The sequence below is a fragment of the Fusarium mangiferae genome, assembly GCF_900044065.1.
Source record: "Fusarium mangiferae strain MRC7560 genome assembly, contig: FMAN_scaffold007, whole genome shotgun sequence".
NCBI lineage: Eukaryota > Fungi > Ascomycota > Sordariomycetes > Hypocreales > Nectriaceae > Fusarium > Fusarium mangiferae.
In genome coordinates, this window is record NW_024573927.1 from 302,172 (window position 1) to 318,577 (window position 16,406).

The 16,406-nt window shown below is 47.8% G+C and overlaps 7 protein-coding genes and 1 non-coding gene across 8 annotated transcripts; 2 read left to right on the forward strand and 6 right to left on the reverse strand.

The window, feature by feature from the left end:
* Window positions 1–445: 445 nt before the first annotated feature.
* On the reverse strand, window positions 446–2,053 carry FMAN_13188 (putative RCO3 glucose transporter; the record flags this gene model as incomplete). Its single annotated transcript, XM_041832626.1, has 2 exons — window positions 446–1,748; window positions 1,797–2,053. 2 exons carry the CDS (start codon window positions 2,051–2,053, stop codon window positions 446–448), a joined length of 1,560 nt encoding a protein of 519 aa, XP_041683070.1.
* Window positions 2,054–2,715: 662 nt separating this feature from the next.
* tRNA lies at window positions 2,716–2,801 on the reverse strand. The gene is given in 2 exon segments: window positions 2,716–2,750; window positions 2,765–2,801. It is a non-coding gene; the product is annotated as a tRNA-Gln (tRNA).
* A 387-nt stretch (window positions 2,802–3,188) lies between these two features.
* On the reverse strand, window positions 3,189–4,310 carry FMAN_13189 (putative alcohol dehydrogenase homolog Bli-4; the record flags this gene model as incomplete). Its single annotated transcript, XM_041832627.1, has 3 exons — window positions 3,189–3,441; window positions 3,492–4,237; window positions 4,284–4,310. The coding sequence occupies 3 exons, from the start codon at window positions 4,308–4,310 to the stop codon at window positions 3,189–3,191; spliced, it is 1,026 nt and encodes a 341-aa protein (XP_041683071.1).
* A 406-nt stretch (window positions 4,311–4,716) lies between these two features.
* FMAN_13190 (uncharacterized protein) lies at window positions 4,717–6,404 on the reverse strand (the record flags this gene model as incomplete). The annotated part of the gene is made up of 3 exons (XM_041832628.1): window positions 4,717–5,680; window positions 5,727–6,143; window positions 6,190–6,404. The coding sequence occupies 3 exons, from the start codon at window positions 6,402–6,404 to the stop codon at window positions 4,717–4,719; spliced, it is 1,596 nt and encodes a 531-aa protein (XP_041683072.1).
* Window positions 6,405–7,129: 725 nt separating this feature from the next.
* FMAN_13191 (uncharacterized protein) lies at window positions 7,130–9,272 on the reverse strand (the record flags this gene model as incomplete). The annotated part of the gene is made up of 2 exons (XM_041832629.1): window positions 7,130–9,094; window positions 9,162–9,272. 2 exons carry the CDS (start codon window positions 9,270–9,272, stop codon window positions 7,130–7,132), a joined length of 2,076 nt encoding a protein of 691 aa, XP_041683073.1.
* A 319-nt stretch (window positions 9,273–9,591) lies between these two features.
* FMAN_13192 (uncharacterized protein) lies at window positions 9,592–11,207 on the reverse strand (the record flags this gene model as incomplete). Its single annotated transcript, XM_041832630.1, has 3 exons — window positions 9,592–10,349; window positions 10,402–11,023; window positions 11,073–11,207. The coding sequence occupies 3 exons, from the start codon at window positions 11,205–11,207 to the stop codon at window positions 9,592–9,594; spliced, it is 1,515 nt and encodes a 504-aa protein (XP_041683074.1).
* Window positions 11,208–11,896: 689 nt separating this feature from the next.
* Window positions 11,897–12,967, forward strand: FMAN_13193 (uncharacterized protein; the record flags this gene model as incomplete). The annotated part of the gene is made up of 5 exons (XM_041832632.1): window positions 11,897–12,139; window positions 12,197–12,275; window positions 12,329–12,522; window positions 12,573–12,630; window positions 12,687–12,967. The coding sequence occupies 5 exons, from the start codon at window positions 11,897–11,899 to the stop codon at window positions 12,965–12,967; spliced, it is 855 nt and encodes a 284-aa protein (XP_041683075.1).
* Window positions 12,968–14,455: 1,488 nt separating this feature from the next.
* Window positions 14,456–16,108, forward strand: FMAN_13194 (uncharacterized protein; the record flags this gene model as incomplete). Its single annotated transcript, XM_041832633.1, has 1 exon — window positions 14,456–16,108. One exon carries the CDS (start codon window positions 14,456–14,458, stop codon window positions 16,106–16,108), a length of 1,653 nt encoding a protein of 550 aa, XP_041683076.1.
* Between the last annotated feature and the right edge of the window lie 298 nt (window positions 16,109–16,406).

Sequence of the window (16,406 nt, forward strand, 5' to 3'; positions counted from 1 at the left end):
AATGTGTGAGATCCGGATAGATTTGATCAGTCGTGGTGGGGTCTAGAAAGCTCGATATGGTTCTATTTTGATAGAAATCAAACGATGGAATACGTAATGGTCCCGACGCATCTAGAAAGTTACAGATGGTTGCCAGAATAGGATGACCCATTATTCCGAGGAACGCTCCGCTGCCAGACGGAGGTTTATGCAGCCGTTTTAGGCTGGGCATTGTTACCGAGGGGGTTTCTTGTGAAACATCAGCTGGCATGCATGTCTGATTGTTCGCCAAACACTTGTAGCACTTGTTGGGCATGTGAAGTCCTCTGCCTAGTTTCAGGTCATACTGCATTGTTATAAGCATCCAAGAATTCGGTTAAGTTCACTATTGCATTGGCAAAGCTTGGCCAACGGCGGTCTCACATTGTGACTGCATTCGGTGGCAAGGAATGTAAACAGAGATTAATTAGTAACTAAAATCCAAATTCACCATTGGAGTCGTTGATCCGTGTGAATTATCCGGCCTTATCGGCGCTGTTTCATGACTCTCGTCGTCTGTCGAGTTGACATTGGATGCCGAATGTGCATCGCCAGCCTGTTGCTCTGCCTGCTCATTCGCTGCCCATCCCGCATTCTGCATCTGTTGAAAACTCCACGTCGGATTGAATCCCGGACTCTCCCAGGCATGCCTCACTCTCTCGTACATCTCGTCAATCTGCTCCAGGGTCATCTTGCTAGTTTCGTATACCATCAACCATACAAAAGCAATGGAAAGGAGACAACACGACCCCCAGATGAAGAAGATCTTAAGTCCAAATGCGTTTGCGCCTCTGCCGAGTATGTATGGCGGTGCGTATGCTACTCCAAAGTTCAAAAGCCAGTTCGCTGTTGTTGAAACTGACATGGCCTTGGCGCGTACTTTGAGCGGGAAGATCTCTGAAGTCACGACCCAGGCAACAGGCCCCCAGGACGCTGCGTAGAAAAACACATTGAGGGCACAAAAGACGACAAGGACCATGTTAGCGGCGCCTCCGTGAGACTTTTCCATTTTGTCCTGGGTTGCCGAGTACACAGCTGCTATCAGCAACTGAGAAACACCCATGCCCAGAGCGCCAGCCATGAGGAGTTTACGTCTTCCCCATGATTCGATGACGATGAGACCAGGCACTGTGCAAACGCAGTTGATGATGATCATGGCTAGGTTGGTGAGGAAGGGCTTGTTGACCCCGGCATTGCTGAAGAAGGTGGTTCCGTAATACATGACGAAGTTTATACCAGTTAGCTGTTGTAGCATCTGTAGCCCACAGCCAGTCATGGTCCGACGGCCAAGGGAGGAGTTTCTCGCGAAGAGAGCTTTGTATGTATCGAGACCGAGGGTTAGTTCATACTGATGATTCGCAATAATCTCTTGAAGCTCATCCACCAGAGCGGGATGCGTCTTATCCAGTCTGCGAAAACGACTTAGAGATACTTCTGCCTCTAGTAAACGCCCTTTCTTAACGAGAAAGCGGGGAGTCTCGGGGAGATAGACAATACCGCAGGCGAGGATGAGGCCGGGAACGAGCTGGATGCCAAGTGGTATTCGGTACGCGGCACCGCTGTCGATATTGGATGTGCCGACGTTGATAGTAGTCGCGGTTAATATCCCCACCGTGATGGAGAATTGATACATGCATATGATGGTCCCGCGTATCCATTTCGGCGCAGTCTCGGACTGATAAAGAGGGACGAGAACGGAAATAGCTCCGACTGCAACGCCAGCAAGTAACCTTTTGCCATCAGCATAAATCACAAGGTATCACATATAAATAACATACCTCCCAACTAATAACATTGGTGTTGCCCGAGCACATATTTGAAAAATGGCTCCGATACAAAACGTGGTGACGGCTGCGAGCAATGTCTTCCGCCGCCCGATGCTGTCACCAGATGGAGCTGCGACCAAAGCGCCGATGACGGCTCCACCGCTGAGAATGGCGACGATGAGTGATGAGTCTTCGGGGCAGAGATCGATGTGGCCTTGGTCGTCTTTGCAGGATTGGTTGGTGCTGAAGTGGTCTTTGAAGACGGCCATGGCGAGGATGCCATTGATGACGCTGTGAGTGAGACGAGGTTAGTCAGGGCCATAGTGTTGCCGATCAATGTCAATAGGAGAGACCTTTGAGGCTATCTCGCGAGAACCATACTCAACGCGTAAAAATCAGGCGATAGAAACAAAAGAGAGCGGAGAGAATAGCACCGTCGCATGCAGGCACAAGGCGATGCCTACCGCGCCGCAGAATCAATCAATCCACCCAACGAGACATTAAAAACTCACCCCAGATCATAGCCAAACAACAACCCGCCCGACGCAACAAACAAGCCAATCGTGATAGCCCAACTCGACGACCCGGCAAAATTGTCAGGCTTATGCCAGCCCATGCCGAGCAGCATCATGTCGATACCATCGACGAGGAAATTCGGATGATGCTGTTTTTCAGGAGTGATGAAGAGAGTATGGGGAGCCAATGAGGGAGATGCGGAGAAGGGGGCAGGTGACGTGAGGCTAGGCTGCTATAAGCATGGCGTTGATGGCTCGGCTCCACTTGATGACTTGGAAAAGCTGGGGTTGGACCCTTGATGATGTGACGGCCATCGCGACGCGTCATTGAGTTTTTTGCGAGAGGGAGGGAGAGAGATAGAGAGCAGAGTGTATTTGAGCAAAAAAGTGACGATGATGTTGAATGAGAAAAAGTGAGGTCCTACCCGGGTTCGAACCGGGGTCTTTGGAAGACTTTGAGGGTGATCAAAATCCAACGTCATGACCACTAGACTATAGGACCGTGCGATTTAAGATTAATAATTATTTCGGCCACAATTTGTAAATATGTAGATTGTGCTCACCAAAGAGACGGTTGTGCAGACAAAAGCACTCCAGGGTACGGAAACAACAAATCATCTCAGCATTATTGGTCCAGACTTGAAAGAGTACATATGTATTCAGGGAGAAGTTACCTTTTTATTCTCACTTTTTAGACGCAATTACACAGAAGCCAGATACTGATTAAATCAACCGGCAGAGTCGCGCTCATGGATAGGCAAGCCGATATAAATGCACATCACGATCTGAGCACGTTATAATTGCTTAGAGTAATAAAGCGAGCTTACATCATGCTATTTGTTGTATCTCTACTTTATGCAACGCAATTATCGTCATATAAGCTAATGGTCTAATAAAACTTTCGATCGTCAAAGCTCTCAAACTTGTCGCTGATAACCTTCCTCGTCATTTCCATCAACTGTTCGCCAAGCTGCTCATTCTGCGAAAGCTCATTGCCCGACTCTGGCACAGCAGGAGGACAGATATACTGTCCCGACTTATCAGTAATGGTCGCAGCGAATACAGAACTAGTGGCGCCCTGGAATTGATCCTTCTTGAAGGGCTCCATGCCAACCGACATGGCATATCCAGCAAGGGGATACCTAGTATCTGTCAGTGAGTGTGAAAGTAGCGACCGAGGTGGTGTACTCACGCTTCATGAATATACTCAACGCTCTGTTTGGTGCTGACGAATCCGGGGTGTGTGGCATTCACCAAGATCTTGGGATTACCAGCCTTGGTGACATGACGATCCAAATACCGACTGTATAAAATAGCAGCCAGCTTGGAGCGCCCATACTGGGGATTCGGTCCGAGATCCTGATTCAGCTCATCAAGACTCTCAAACTTGACGTCGCTGGGCGCACCCTGATGCGCATTAGAAGCAAGGTTAACAATCCTCACTGTCCCATGCTCCTCAGCCGTCTTCTTCAAAAGCTCAAGCAAATAAGAAGTCAAAAGAACATGACCGAAGTGGTTCACAGCCATATGCTGATCAACACCATACTTCGAAAGCTGATACGTCATAATTCCCCTCCCTGCATTGTTAACAAGAATATCCAAGCGATCAGTCGACTTCTTGATATGCTCAGCTGCTTTCTTCACTTCAGCCCAGTTGCTTAAATCGCACTGGATCCACTCTGTGCTATCAGCTTTCTCTTGGCCGAGTTCCTCAGCGACGGACTTTTTGGCGCCGTTGACGACTTCTTCGGAAATGGAGAGGATGAAGAGCTTGCTGATATTGTGGGAGAGGAGAGTGTGTGTTACGCCGTAGCCGATACCTTCGCTGCCGCCGGTGACGACGGCGACTTTGTTGGTGAGGTCGGGGGTTTCGGAGAGCGAGAATTGGTGGGTTGCGAGATTTTCGGCTGGACCACCAAAGTTCTCGGCGATGGTGTTCTAACAAGTCAATTGCTGATGACAGATAGCGAGCATGAGATAATACCTTGACGCTGTCTACGATGGAAGACATGGTGCTGATCTGAGTTCTTCTGTAGAAGGTGTTGTTTTTGGTTTGATGGGCAAACGTAATTCTTGTCCAAGATGATCTGTAGCTTCGGTATAATAACCCTGTAGATATTCTTTTTGCCGCGCTTAGATTAAAACTCTTCATTTGAGTTATAAATGAAAGGGAATTTCACTCCGGATTTCATGCTCTTCAGTTCTTCTCATATAGTGGCTTGGAAAGCTATGAATCACCACTCCACTGAGTCAATGACGTACATCTTACAGCAACGAACCTCGTAGAAATGATATGCAGTGAGACAAAGACCGTCATAAATATGTACTGGTCATTTAATCTTAGTAATTCAGAATGATTTCTAGTTTTTATGCTACCTTTGTCGATTCTGCTATCCGCAACATTCACCATAAAGGCGTTATGCAGATGAAATAGCTCCAAAGCTCTTCTCCAGGTCATCAAAGAATATATTTTCCACCGCCTTTCTCATAATGTTTCCTTTTGCTGTTCTTGGCAATGTTCCTTGGGGTACAACAAAGACTAGGCGTGGATCATCTATTCGCTCGTGAAGATACTTTCGCGCATGAAACGGCGATATCCTGTGCAGGATTTCTTCCTTGAATTTCGTCAAACTATCATCGCCTGACTGCAAGGTGTCGTCATTCTTGGGCTCAACAATAATTGCTGGACTGGGACGTCCGTATCCGATGACAGATACAGCGGAAATCAGATCGCCCTCACAGACTTGCATTGCTTCTGCCTCAAGAGATCCCGCATCACAGACCAGAGACAGCTGCATCTTGATTCTGTCATCGACTCGTCCTTTGTATGAGTACTGATCGTCGCCGACTCGTTGGAAGAGGTCACCAGTATGGAATTTGCCGTCTTCCTTATTTCTGAGCGAAGGGTGAGGGCAGTCATCCGCATCGGCAGGAATGACAAGCTCAAGAAGTTGATCTGATGAAGCTGAGCCCCCACCCAGAGGGATGAATTCACAGCCTGATTCTGGAAATGGAGTGAGGTATTTGGAAGTAGCAGATGCTCTCATCGATAGTCCAATCTCGGTAGAACCGTAGGTATCAAAAAGCTTAAGCCCTTGCTGGTGAGCCCACGCCTGATCCGACGGCTCCAGAACTTGCCCAGCGTGAAAGATGTGATGCAAACTCCGAAGTTGCTCGAGCAAAACGGTGTTGGTACGCGCTTCTCTTATGAAGACAGAGAGAAGAACTGGGAAGATGTAAAAGGCCGTCAATCCACCATGGGTAATCATACTCTGCAACTCAGAAGTTGGATAGGGAATACTCTTTGGTGCGATTAAACAGCCTGCGTTAGCTAGTGCTTCGGCAAGATTGATAGTGTTACCGACATGGGCATGAGAACCCCTGTAATGGATCAGTTTTGGAGCATGAGGAGCTGCGAAGAACTAACATGAGGCAGTACACAGGCTGCGGACCGGTTCGGCTAAATGGCTTGTTCTTGCGAATCAAACAGTCCATCCACCTGACAGTGGTGGGAACAAGCTTTGGTATTCCAGATGTTGAACCCGAGGTATGAAAGATGGCCGAGACTTGATCACCATTCAAAGCAGTAGTCACTTTATCGAGCTCAACGTCCTGCGGAGCGACCCTACCCAAAGCACCGTTGCTAGGAAATGTTGGAAGAGGACAATCTTTCACTAACGACTCGCAGCTTGCATCGTAAATTAAGGCCGTGGCATTGCTCTTGCCTAGAAGTTCATAGACGACGGACGGATTCGTCATGCGAAGTGAAAAGAGCTGTGGAATGAAGCCGGCTCGCTGGAGAGACAGATAGTGTAGAAGATCCTGGTATGACCATCCTCTCATCCTGTGAGATATTAGATAAGAGCGGCCGTGTCGACAAATGAACCTACCAGATTCCTACTACAGCACCTTTCGCAATGCCTGCCTGGGTCAATACAGACATCCAGGCTTTTGCTACATTCTTGACATCATTGCAGTACTCAGCATAAGTGATCGTCTTGTACTCAGTGGAAGAATCAGGTGACAGATACCTCACTGCCGCAGCATCCACATGAGTCTTGGCGAGCGTCTCAATGATAGTAAGAGGTGTATGAAAAGTCCGCATTTTGAACAATAGTATCTAACAAGACAGATCTGCCAAGACCAAATCTAAGGATTCGTTCAATTTATACATATTTGTGCAGAATCCTTCTGCTAGGGTAGTCTCTAAATTCTCTCTGCTGATTTGCTCTCAGCTACAAGTTTTAATTGCAAATAACACATCTAGCTCAGAAATAAGACATTGTACCACAATATCTGGGTTAGTCTCACTCAGCACCAACCCAGAGAGGACATCACCAGATGAGTAAGAATTTAGACCAAGAAGCGGGACCCGAAAATGAGGAGAAGCAACGGTTACACGGCATCTCGAATTGTCCCCAAGAAGTGACTGACCAATTGTTTCTAAGTTGTGTTACAAATAATCGGCGATTACCGAAATTTATTGTAAATTATGGCTGCAGCGTGATATTAAGCTTACCTTACTAGGCTTATCTGTAAAGGAGCTGGCGCTTAGATGACCGTCTAACCACACGATCTTAGCTAATAGTAGTAAGCATCTAAATGAAGATGGAAGATTCGCGGTTAAAAATAGAACATAACAACCGTACAACCCTGCCTAAAGAAATGTGGTTGGATCTCTTCAATAAAACCATGTACTGTATCAGAGGGGGGTAATGATACTCACTTGTAAGCGTGGATAGTGGTAAGGAACAATGCATATGAAAAGGTGGAGTGACCCTGATCGGTACACCTTTTGCTAATATTTTGCAGTAATAATATACACCGAGATTATAGAGGCATATCTAACCCTATCTGGCTCGAAATTTTTAACCAATGCTTCGCTGATGTGTCCAATTGTGCCCCATCGTATTCTGACCATATAGTTTTGACAAGCCGCAGAAAGCTATCGCTTGCTTTGTATGGTAAAGCTTGTCTAATTGTATCGAGCCTTGACAGGACGAAACGTCTTGCTTCAGCAACCTTGAGGACAGATTGTGGAATAAATGCGGTCATAGTATCTGAGCTTCCTGGTAGGCATACTGCCGATGTAAGATCGAATAAATCCCATTCCAGCTGCGAAGTGAAGATATCAGATGGATCAGTATTGACATCCTCTGGTGTCCCTGTCAATTGATCGGGGTATTTTTGGAACTTGAGACCCGCTGCCGCAGAAACATATAACACAGGGTGAATGAACTTTGAACCAGATTCAGCTGGAATCCTTTCAAGAGTAGCCACGAGCTGCAGAGCCAAGTCGACAAGAGATCTTTCTCGACATGTTTTATCCTTTGCAGCATCGCAGCCGTTAGCCAATGTATTTTGTCCATCGCTTGCATTGACGGAAAGATCATCAAATGTCAGGTATAGCTGCAGCAACCCAGCTTTGCGATATGCCTCAGCTGTTTCTAGTAGATGAGACACGGGGGTGTTGTCATCTCGTGTATCGACATAAAAGCCTTGCAGCTCCTCCAAAAGCACAATAGTATCAAAGTCCATACTCAAAAGCTCTTTCTCGAGCTCGCGTGCCACCGCTATGTCGCAGAGGATCTTGCTTGCTACTTCAAGACCGACAGTTCTCTGATCTTGGTTATAATCGCACGCACTTCTACACAGGGCTAGGATTTGGCCGAAAATCTCAATCACCTCGTTTGATATACCACACCAGGAGTTTGGAAGCGTTCCCAGTGGCTTCAAACTCAAACCGATTGACAAATGCGGCTGTGGTTTTGTTCCAAAAGTACCATCTTCTGGTAGCATGGCCTGACGAAGTTTGTCCTGGTATTTCTGTCGTCTTTTATCGACAATTGAGGGGTTCGAGCCACGGCCTACCAATGCAAGAAGCATCTCCCAGTAGGCCAAAGCTTGACAGAAATAGGCATGCAGGAGAGCGTCTGCCGCCGAAATCCCGACAGTCCACATAGAAAGCAATTCCCTCGCTGTTTCCAGCCACGAATAGTCCAAATTTCCAGGAGTGATCCAGTGAGATGAAGTTCCCATTGCTAATACAGCAAAGACCAAATCAGCCGTGACTGGACCTAGTCCCAGGTTTCGCACTCGAGATATTCCCTGGGTAATGGCGAGTGTAGATTGTTCTCTCAGTGACGGTAGGGTTTGCCTCAGATGGGGCATAGTGTCGACGAGACAGACAGCTGACATGACTTGCATCGTATAGAAGACGGCCTCAGATGTGGCCCATGAGTCTCGAGCTAATGAGCGATTGTTGTTCACCTCGGAATCGAACGTGGAGCGCACTGGACAGATATATCTGAACCAGTATTCGATTAGTGTTGTTGATATGTGAACAGGCGCTTGTATAATGCTGAAATTGGCGGTAGATATCAAGTCATGCCGTGAATTTGACTGTTCAGGTCTTTCTAACGAGTTGAAGGGGTCTTGTAGAGACTCGCCAACATGGTTGGCCCCGATATCAAGGTCCGTAACTTGCCAATTTGGCGCTGTCTCGCTTAGCCAGGAATAGTCGCAGTCGTCATTGAGAATGATTGGTTCATCTGATAAACTGTCCAAGACATCCTGGAGATCAGTCGACCTGACTTGGATATTGAAATCCTCTGCCTGAATTACAGGTAATGGATCTTGCAGTTGTACATTCGTTCCAAAAGTCGTCTCTCTAGATATCGAGGTCTTATCCTGCTGGTGCTTGTGCGACCATCGTAATTTCTGCGTATACCCAGGGCACGGACATCCGAACTTGGCGCAGTTCTCGCAACTAGGCCGTTTCTCATCGCATTTGATCTATTGCGCAGTTAAACACGTCAACAGACTAAACCTGATGATCCGTTTCACTGAAGTCGCCACTTACCCGTCGGTCTTTGCATTTGGAGCATCCATTTCTTGACTTCGCTGTTCCGGTCCGCCTACGCTTAGTCCTCTGAGGGTTGCCAGGGCTGGATATACTCTTCTGTGTGTCCATGGAGAGTCAGATTTGAAGCGTGGTGGAGAATCGAGATATCTTTGGTGCTTAAAACCCCGCAACCTTGACACGGTACGCTTGTGATGTCACGTGGCCCAAGCTTGTTCAGGGTAAGGAGGGCGAAAAGAGGCCATGCAGCATAATTGGATCTCTGTAACTCACAGGTTTTCTTACGAAAATCTTAGTATAACAACTTCATCTCCAACTTCTTGCTCTAGTGAGTCTTCTCTAAGTTTGATCTATAAGACTATAAGTCGGCCAAATTTACCGAACTCACAACGGCTTTCTACTCGCGTCCTTCCAAGCGTATATCGCAAGCTTAGCCAAATCTGTTTTTCAAGACTCGCAGCCTGCTGAAATATGAATCTTTATCGACATAAGTTCCCCTCAGCCATCGTGGCTTTCCAACATCCGCCATATCGAAAGCTCTCCTCGAGTGCAAAGTTCTTGTGTTATCAAAAAGGACACAGTCACCAGGATTCATCTTGCGCTCAAACAAATACTCTGACCGCTGGAGCAACGCGTTAAACTTGAACGCAGCTGCGTGCCATGCGTCTATCTTATCGTTCAGTGCTGATAGAGGTGATTTGTCGCAACTGTTCTCAACCAAGGGGTCTTGATGATTCGAGAAGGGTGCGAGGAATGGAGGCCCCCAATTGATCTTCAGCATATGTTCAACGAGCACCGAGTCGCTCCATCCAGAACCTCCATTCTTAATACTGAGCTCGTGATATTCTTGGGCATAATCTTGAACACGTGTATACACCTTTTCGCCAATTCGGAGTGGGCGTAGGTCAATGACTGGCTTTGTCGTGCGGTACACGTTGTCGTTAGGATGGTTGTAGTGGTAGTTGACGGGGACTGTGACAAGGGTCTCGAATGCCTCTGGATCCAGGTGGAATAAGTCGACTGCCGACTTGTAGGCGTCAGCGAAGACGCTGGCTCCTCCTTTGGATGCAGACTGGACGCAATGGAGGAGCTGGACATGGGGAGGGTTTTGGAAGTATAGTAAGTCGGTATGGAATCCCAAATCTGCGGACGTGTATGCGGCGTTAATGGCTTGAGGGACTGTACGCACTACAAAAATATGAGCTTTGTTTCAACTGTGGACTATTGGCTTTCAACTTACCATCCCATGTGCGGCCATAAAAGGTGTCCTGGACGGGACCAATGCGTTCAGCGATCGTGGCCAATGACTCGACCTTGCCAGGAACATTTGTAACAAACGCCAGGCCATCAGTCCGAAGCTGGTGGATTAGCTTATAGACTTCTTCGTCATCCTTGATATACTCGTCGTAGTCGAAGTCTCTCAAGTTTGGCAAAGGCTCCGGAGTCCACAGAACCTGCGCGGCGTGCTTGTCTCGGCCTAAGCCAGGGAGAGAGCCCGACTCAACTATCTCTCGAAGAGACGCTATGCTCAGGTTCGTTGTGTGGTCTTGGCCATAACCGGGGACGTCATTATCCCACTTGATGTGCACAGACTGGGAGGCAGAATCGATCTCGACCGAACGGGCTTGGATGTCGGCAGGGATGTCGGCAGTTGAGAACAAACGCTGGTAGGTTGATTCGTGTACGCACAACGGACAATGGCAGGAGTCACGCAAAAGCAGTGGGGAGAACTCCTGAGTCTTGCTATCGATTGAGATTGGGACCCTTGATGATTTCGAGCTTGGAATAATGGTGGAGAAACGCCGCAAGGGTTTCAAGTTGTCCGGCACGGCACTGGCTATTGTAAATGACTTGAGGTCAACCTGTGAGTGTCTATACATAGCCGGTAATGGATCTTGGGACACAACGCACCTGTGTTCTTGTCCTCTGGCCGGATACAAGGGTACTCATGGGTAGACATCGAGAGCTTGATAGAAACCGTTGGACGGGGAATGCACCTCGGTAGAGGTGTGTCGTTCGCACCGGAAATCTATTTGTAGCAAGCATCTTGGGATTTGCACAAGAATTTAGAAGAAAGAACTGTGAAACAACACTCTTTGTGAACACTACTGCGTCTTTTAGTATTTAAGAGATAGTCCAGTAACACTCCACCAAAGATACCCATGTGGGGATATCATATGGTGAGGTTAACCTGATCTGTTAGTACTTTACGAAAATGCAGGTACCTTGAAACAATTTACCTGGGTACTCTGGGCGCATCGTGTGCTCGCCCCGCCACATATCTCCCGTTTTTTTATTATCTTTTAATCATTGGGCATATCAGACCGCAAAACAGTGTATGGGAAATATAAGGACCAATGAAGAATGCGTAGATATAATCACATCGTAATGACCTTCCGCTTCCCGTAGCTAATACAGTCTGTTATCATTATAAGCTAAGCCGATCTTGGCCAGTGAATACGGAGTGCGGGTTAGAAATGCGGAGACCATTTGTTGCTGGCTGCTCTAAACCCCGCTAACGCTGAGTAATCGTATTTCACTGCTGTAAATAGTAAAGCGTATCTACAGAGCTAGCAATTGCAGAGATATGGATATACAAGGGTCGAAAAGGACGTGATATAAACAGGCTTCGATGTAGCCCTGACTATCTCGACATTTCAGTAAATACTCAACGTTCTTCCCTCTCTTCGAATTATATAACCATCTCGTTTGCTAGCGTTGCTGCCCATACCATCATGCCCCCTTCGGCACAAGTTGACGAGCAACCTCAAGAGGTTAAAAAGACTCCCTTGCAATTGATTTCACAAGGTGCCTGTCTCCCCGGTATCCCCAAACACCCCACGTTCGCGTTGCAAAGGCAATGGCAGTTGGAGAAGATGGCGCTTGCTTTTCGTGTCTTTGCAAGATTGGGTTACACGGACGGTATGGCTGGCCATATTTCCGTTCGAGACCCTGAGAATCCACACACATTCTGGACAGTAAGTGCCGAAGTTTGATGCATAGGTACAGGAGGAGTAAGCGCTGATGAACCATAGAACCCTTTGGCAGTGCATTTCGGCATGTTGAAAGCCAGTGATATGATCCTTGTTGACTACGAAGGCGTTCCGATCGGAGGTATTCTTCTCTCCTTATGTCTTTGACCTGTAATACTTACGCTCTCCTACCAGGAAACATGAGTCGACCAGCAAATGCTGCGGGCTTCCTCATTCACAGCGCAGTCCACAAGGCTCGACCAGATGTTGTTGCCGCATGCCATACCCACAGCGTGCATGGCATGGCGTGGAGTGTCTTTGGGCGACCTATAGAAATGATTACACAAGACGCTGCCTACCTCTACGGCGATGCCCAGGCTATATACCAGGTTTGTCCTTGTCCTTATGCACTTGGTTATGTTTTTCTAATTATGTATAGGACTTTGGAGGTGTTGTCGTCACTCAAGAAGAAGGTGACAAGATCGGTGCTGCTTTAGGTATGTCTGGAGGTTCTATGTTCTTCACCAGAGTTGGTAATAACGATAATACATAGGAGCTAAGGGCAAGGCTATGATCCTTCAAAACCATGGTCTTCTTACGACTGGCACAACAGTCGATGAGGCCTGTTTCCTCATGACTCTTATGGAGCGGGCCTGTCAATGCCAGTTACTTGCCGAGGCTGCTGCAGCTAACGGCATCCCCAAGGTTCTTATTTCTGATGCAAGCGCAAAGTATACCTTTGAGAACTCAAGTGACCCAGAGACATTGTACTGGGAGGGCCAGCCTGACCTAGAATATGAGGAATATTTATGTAAGGGTGAGCATAAGCTATAAGCATTAATATAATTATAAACCGGTTCTTTGAAACCCCTTTTTAAGTTCTTGTTTATAATCAGCAGCGCAGATGAACCATGCTACTGGCGACTTGAGCCCGTCGAAACTCCAGGAATGTCCATAATGAAAGGGTATCGTGACAAATTCGGTGACTCGTTCTGGTTTACCTGGTCATTCTCTGATCAAACTAGCGGCTTCCGAGATTCTCTCGGTGATTCATACGGTCGACGCAGCCTAACTCGTCCTTCTAAGATAAAGGATGATAATCTATGCTTCAAGGTACCTCTCCCACGATTTGAGGGTACGGGTTCGGACTATATGGCCGTACTGATATTGAGTGCCTTGAAGACGAATCCTATCATAAGAAGATCAAAGTCCTCAATGGATTCAAGCAAGAGAAGCTGTATAACTTTAATGATCTAACGTTTCCGATTGATCTGGTTGGTAATGATGGCAATAGCGACAAGAATCACTATGCCAATCTCACAGCGACGAGCTGGCACGCGTTGGATCAGAAGCCTTGCGCCTGGGGAGAATTTAGTGGTGAATGTACTCAGACCTTCTCCAATGTTGATGTTTGGCGTTTTAGGAGGTGTGGAGTTTACCCGCTGGTGAGATATATGCTGCACTTCTTTGGGGAATGAACCTATCAATAGTTCCATCGGGAAGGGATTAATGTTAGTCCTCTTATCTCTGCCAGTCGAGACTCATAATCGTACACTGTGACTCGGACAGTCGAATTCGTCTGGCCGCAGAACGGTACATGCAAATGCAGCGGATGGGGCCGCGTGATTGGCGAGACAAGTACGACGTGCAGAAAAGGTGGTCAGCATCTGCCCATTCCGACATCCTGATGGCCTCAATCCGGGGTTCACGGCAGTCTCTTTACCCAAACATGTTCAGCATGTCGTAGCAAAATGTTTATTAGTGATAGAATCTCTTCCTATTATTATACAGTCGCTTTAGCAACTCAAGTTACCTAACGAAACTCATCGACACTTCTCCAGCAGCACTGACGATCAGTGGGATTATTCCCTCACTGCAACCTGACCAAGTCATGCAAATGATCACGCTCGCATTTCGGCTGCAACCAACCCGTCCATTTCCGGTTTTAGTGTCCAATGAAGATATCACGCCACCAATGACATTGTAGGAGAATGCGTCGCTCAACGTTGTACTTCTGCAGCGGAACGCAACACGGGCAATGAAGATACATTGTTGACAGCGGGAGTCAACAGTCCAATAGCAGATGCATTTCCTCCGTAAGGCATTCTTCGTCCACGTCAGTCGTTTGCGACCTAACGAAAAAGAGGCAACCTTAGCAGAGCCTCATCAGGTTTTAACTTGTGGAATCTCGGCCCAGATCAAGATAGGCTCGTGGATCCTCGATTTAATACTCAATCTCCAACGGTTGTTAATTATTGTCAGATATTCACTCGATCTTTCTCTCATCTTTGTTTTGTCTTTGACGTGATTGGTCTAGTCACCATGGTGTCGACACCCCCGCCATCAGATGACGCAGAGGGTCATCCCCCAGAAGAGAGTCCACATGACGAGGAACACGACGGGGAAGAAGCTAAGAGCGCGTCATCAAGCAAGAAACCAGCCAAGCAACCCAAAACATCAAATCGTGGACATAAACTTCGTCATAAACAGCCTGCGCATTATCGAACACACACCAACGACTTTCCTTCGGGCGATCCGTTAATGAGGCAGGCGATGCGCTTCGGCGTCGACCCATATCCTCCTCCGCCGCCGGGTGCGTATCTAGCAAACACAAACCCGCCTTATAATCCATCACCATCCGTTCCACCGCCGGCTAGTTATCCTAGCCCATATACATATCCTAGAGGAGGAGGATATTTCTCTGTCCCGCGAGCAAGTGCTCGGGATCCCCAGTACTTCACTCCGACAGGATACGATGTTCCGCCTTCAGGATACTCTGACCCTGGATACCCTCCCGTCGAGTCTTATGGATATGAGGAGGAAATCCCACCGTTTCCTGAGTACCCAACGCGCGAGCCGAAAAGGACTCCAGTTCGACCAAAACCCTTGCGACAACCGAAGCCACAGACCGAGCCTAACCTGAGTAGCCTTCGACGGGATGTGACATATCAGAGACCTCGGCAGAGGCGACCGTCTGTCCCCACAAGGGAGAGAGCATCGCCAGAAGATGGCATAACCATGCAAGACATTATGGCTGAACTCCGAAACCTTCAACGTCAGGTGTACCAAGCCGAGATACAATCCGACCCTGGAAGGGTTCAAGGCCGCCCCCGAAGAAGTCCATCAGTCACGAGTCAGTATACTAGTGACGACACAAGATCTCTAAACATAGAGAGAGAAAGATCTCGTCAACTGACAAGCATTATCTATCGGCTGCTCGAAGATAGACAAAGACCGGAGTACCAAGACTCATTAGGGCTCTCGTCAAGACAGACAATGATGGATCTTCTTCAGAGCAGGGTAAGGGAACATGATGGAGATATGGCACTGGTCAGTCAGCAGGACGCACAGGAAATACGGTCCAAACTCGATACTATACTGGAGTATCTCCAGCTTGAGGGCGGGTTGGAGGACGAGCCGGCACCCCAGCGACTACGCGAGGGCTACGAAAGCAGACTACAACCCTTGGTCCTTAGGGGTCAGCCGTCTATCGCCTCAGGGTCGCCAGTACAGGCACCACCATCACCAACTATAAGTCGAGCAACGCCACGTCGTCGCCAGACTCTTCCATCCGTTATCAGACCACCACAAGATGCCCAGCCATCTAACCAAGGACGGACCCGACAGCTTCCAACCAGGCTGCCGGAGCCGGATGATGACGATGAGGATTACGAAGAGTTGAGACTCGCACCAAGACCTCCACGGACAAGAGTCAGCTCAACACCAAGTGTTGCATCGCAGGGCAGGAGAAGGCTACAACCATCCATTGTCCAAATGAGTGACGCTCGACCACCGGAAAGAAAGATTGTTGAAGGCGATCAGCAGAAGGTCAGGCCAGGTCGTTTTGCATATGTACAGACGGAAGATGAACAGGATGAAGAACCTGCTAGAGCACCTGTGCCGCCGTATCCAGTGCCTGATCCACCTGGGCAGTCCAGGCGAAGAAGATCATTGCAATCGGTGAGATTCAGGTAGATGTAGAGCGCTGTATTTGAGCAGTTTGCTCGTTGAGAGAGCGATCGATGATACCGGCGGGGGAGGACAAGGCACGTATGGGGAAATTGAACTGTGATAGTAAAAGCATCAAGTAACAATGTAAGACTAGGGTCTCTATATATCTATCTACGGTAAAGATAAGCTTAATTAGTTCTGTTCAATCATAAAATCGAATTATCTCACGATAGTGCTCCTAAGCGCAAAAGCTCGTCGAGTGAACAGCCTTGAGACAAAGCAATGAGAATGCTTATATAAACACTCCGACGTTTAGATAACC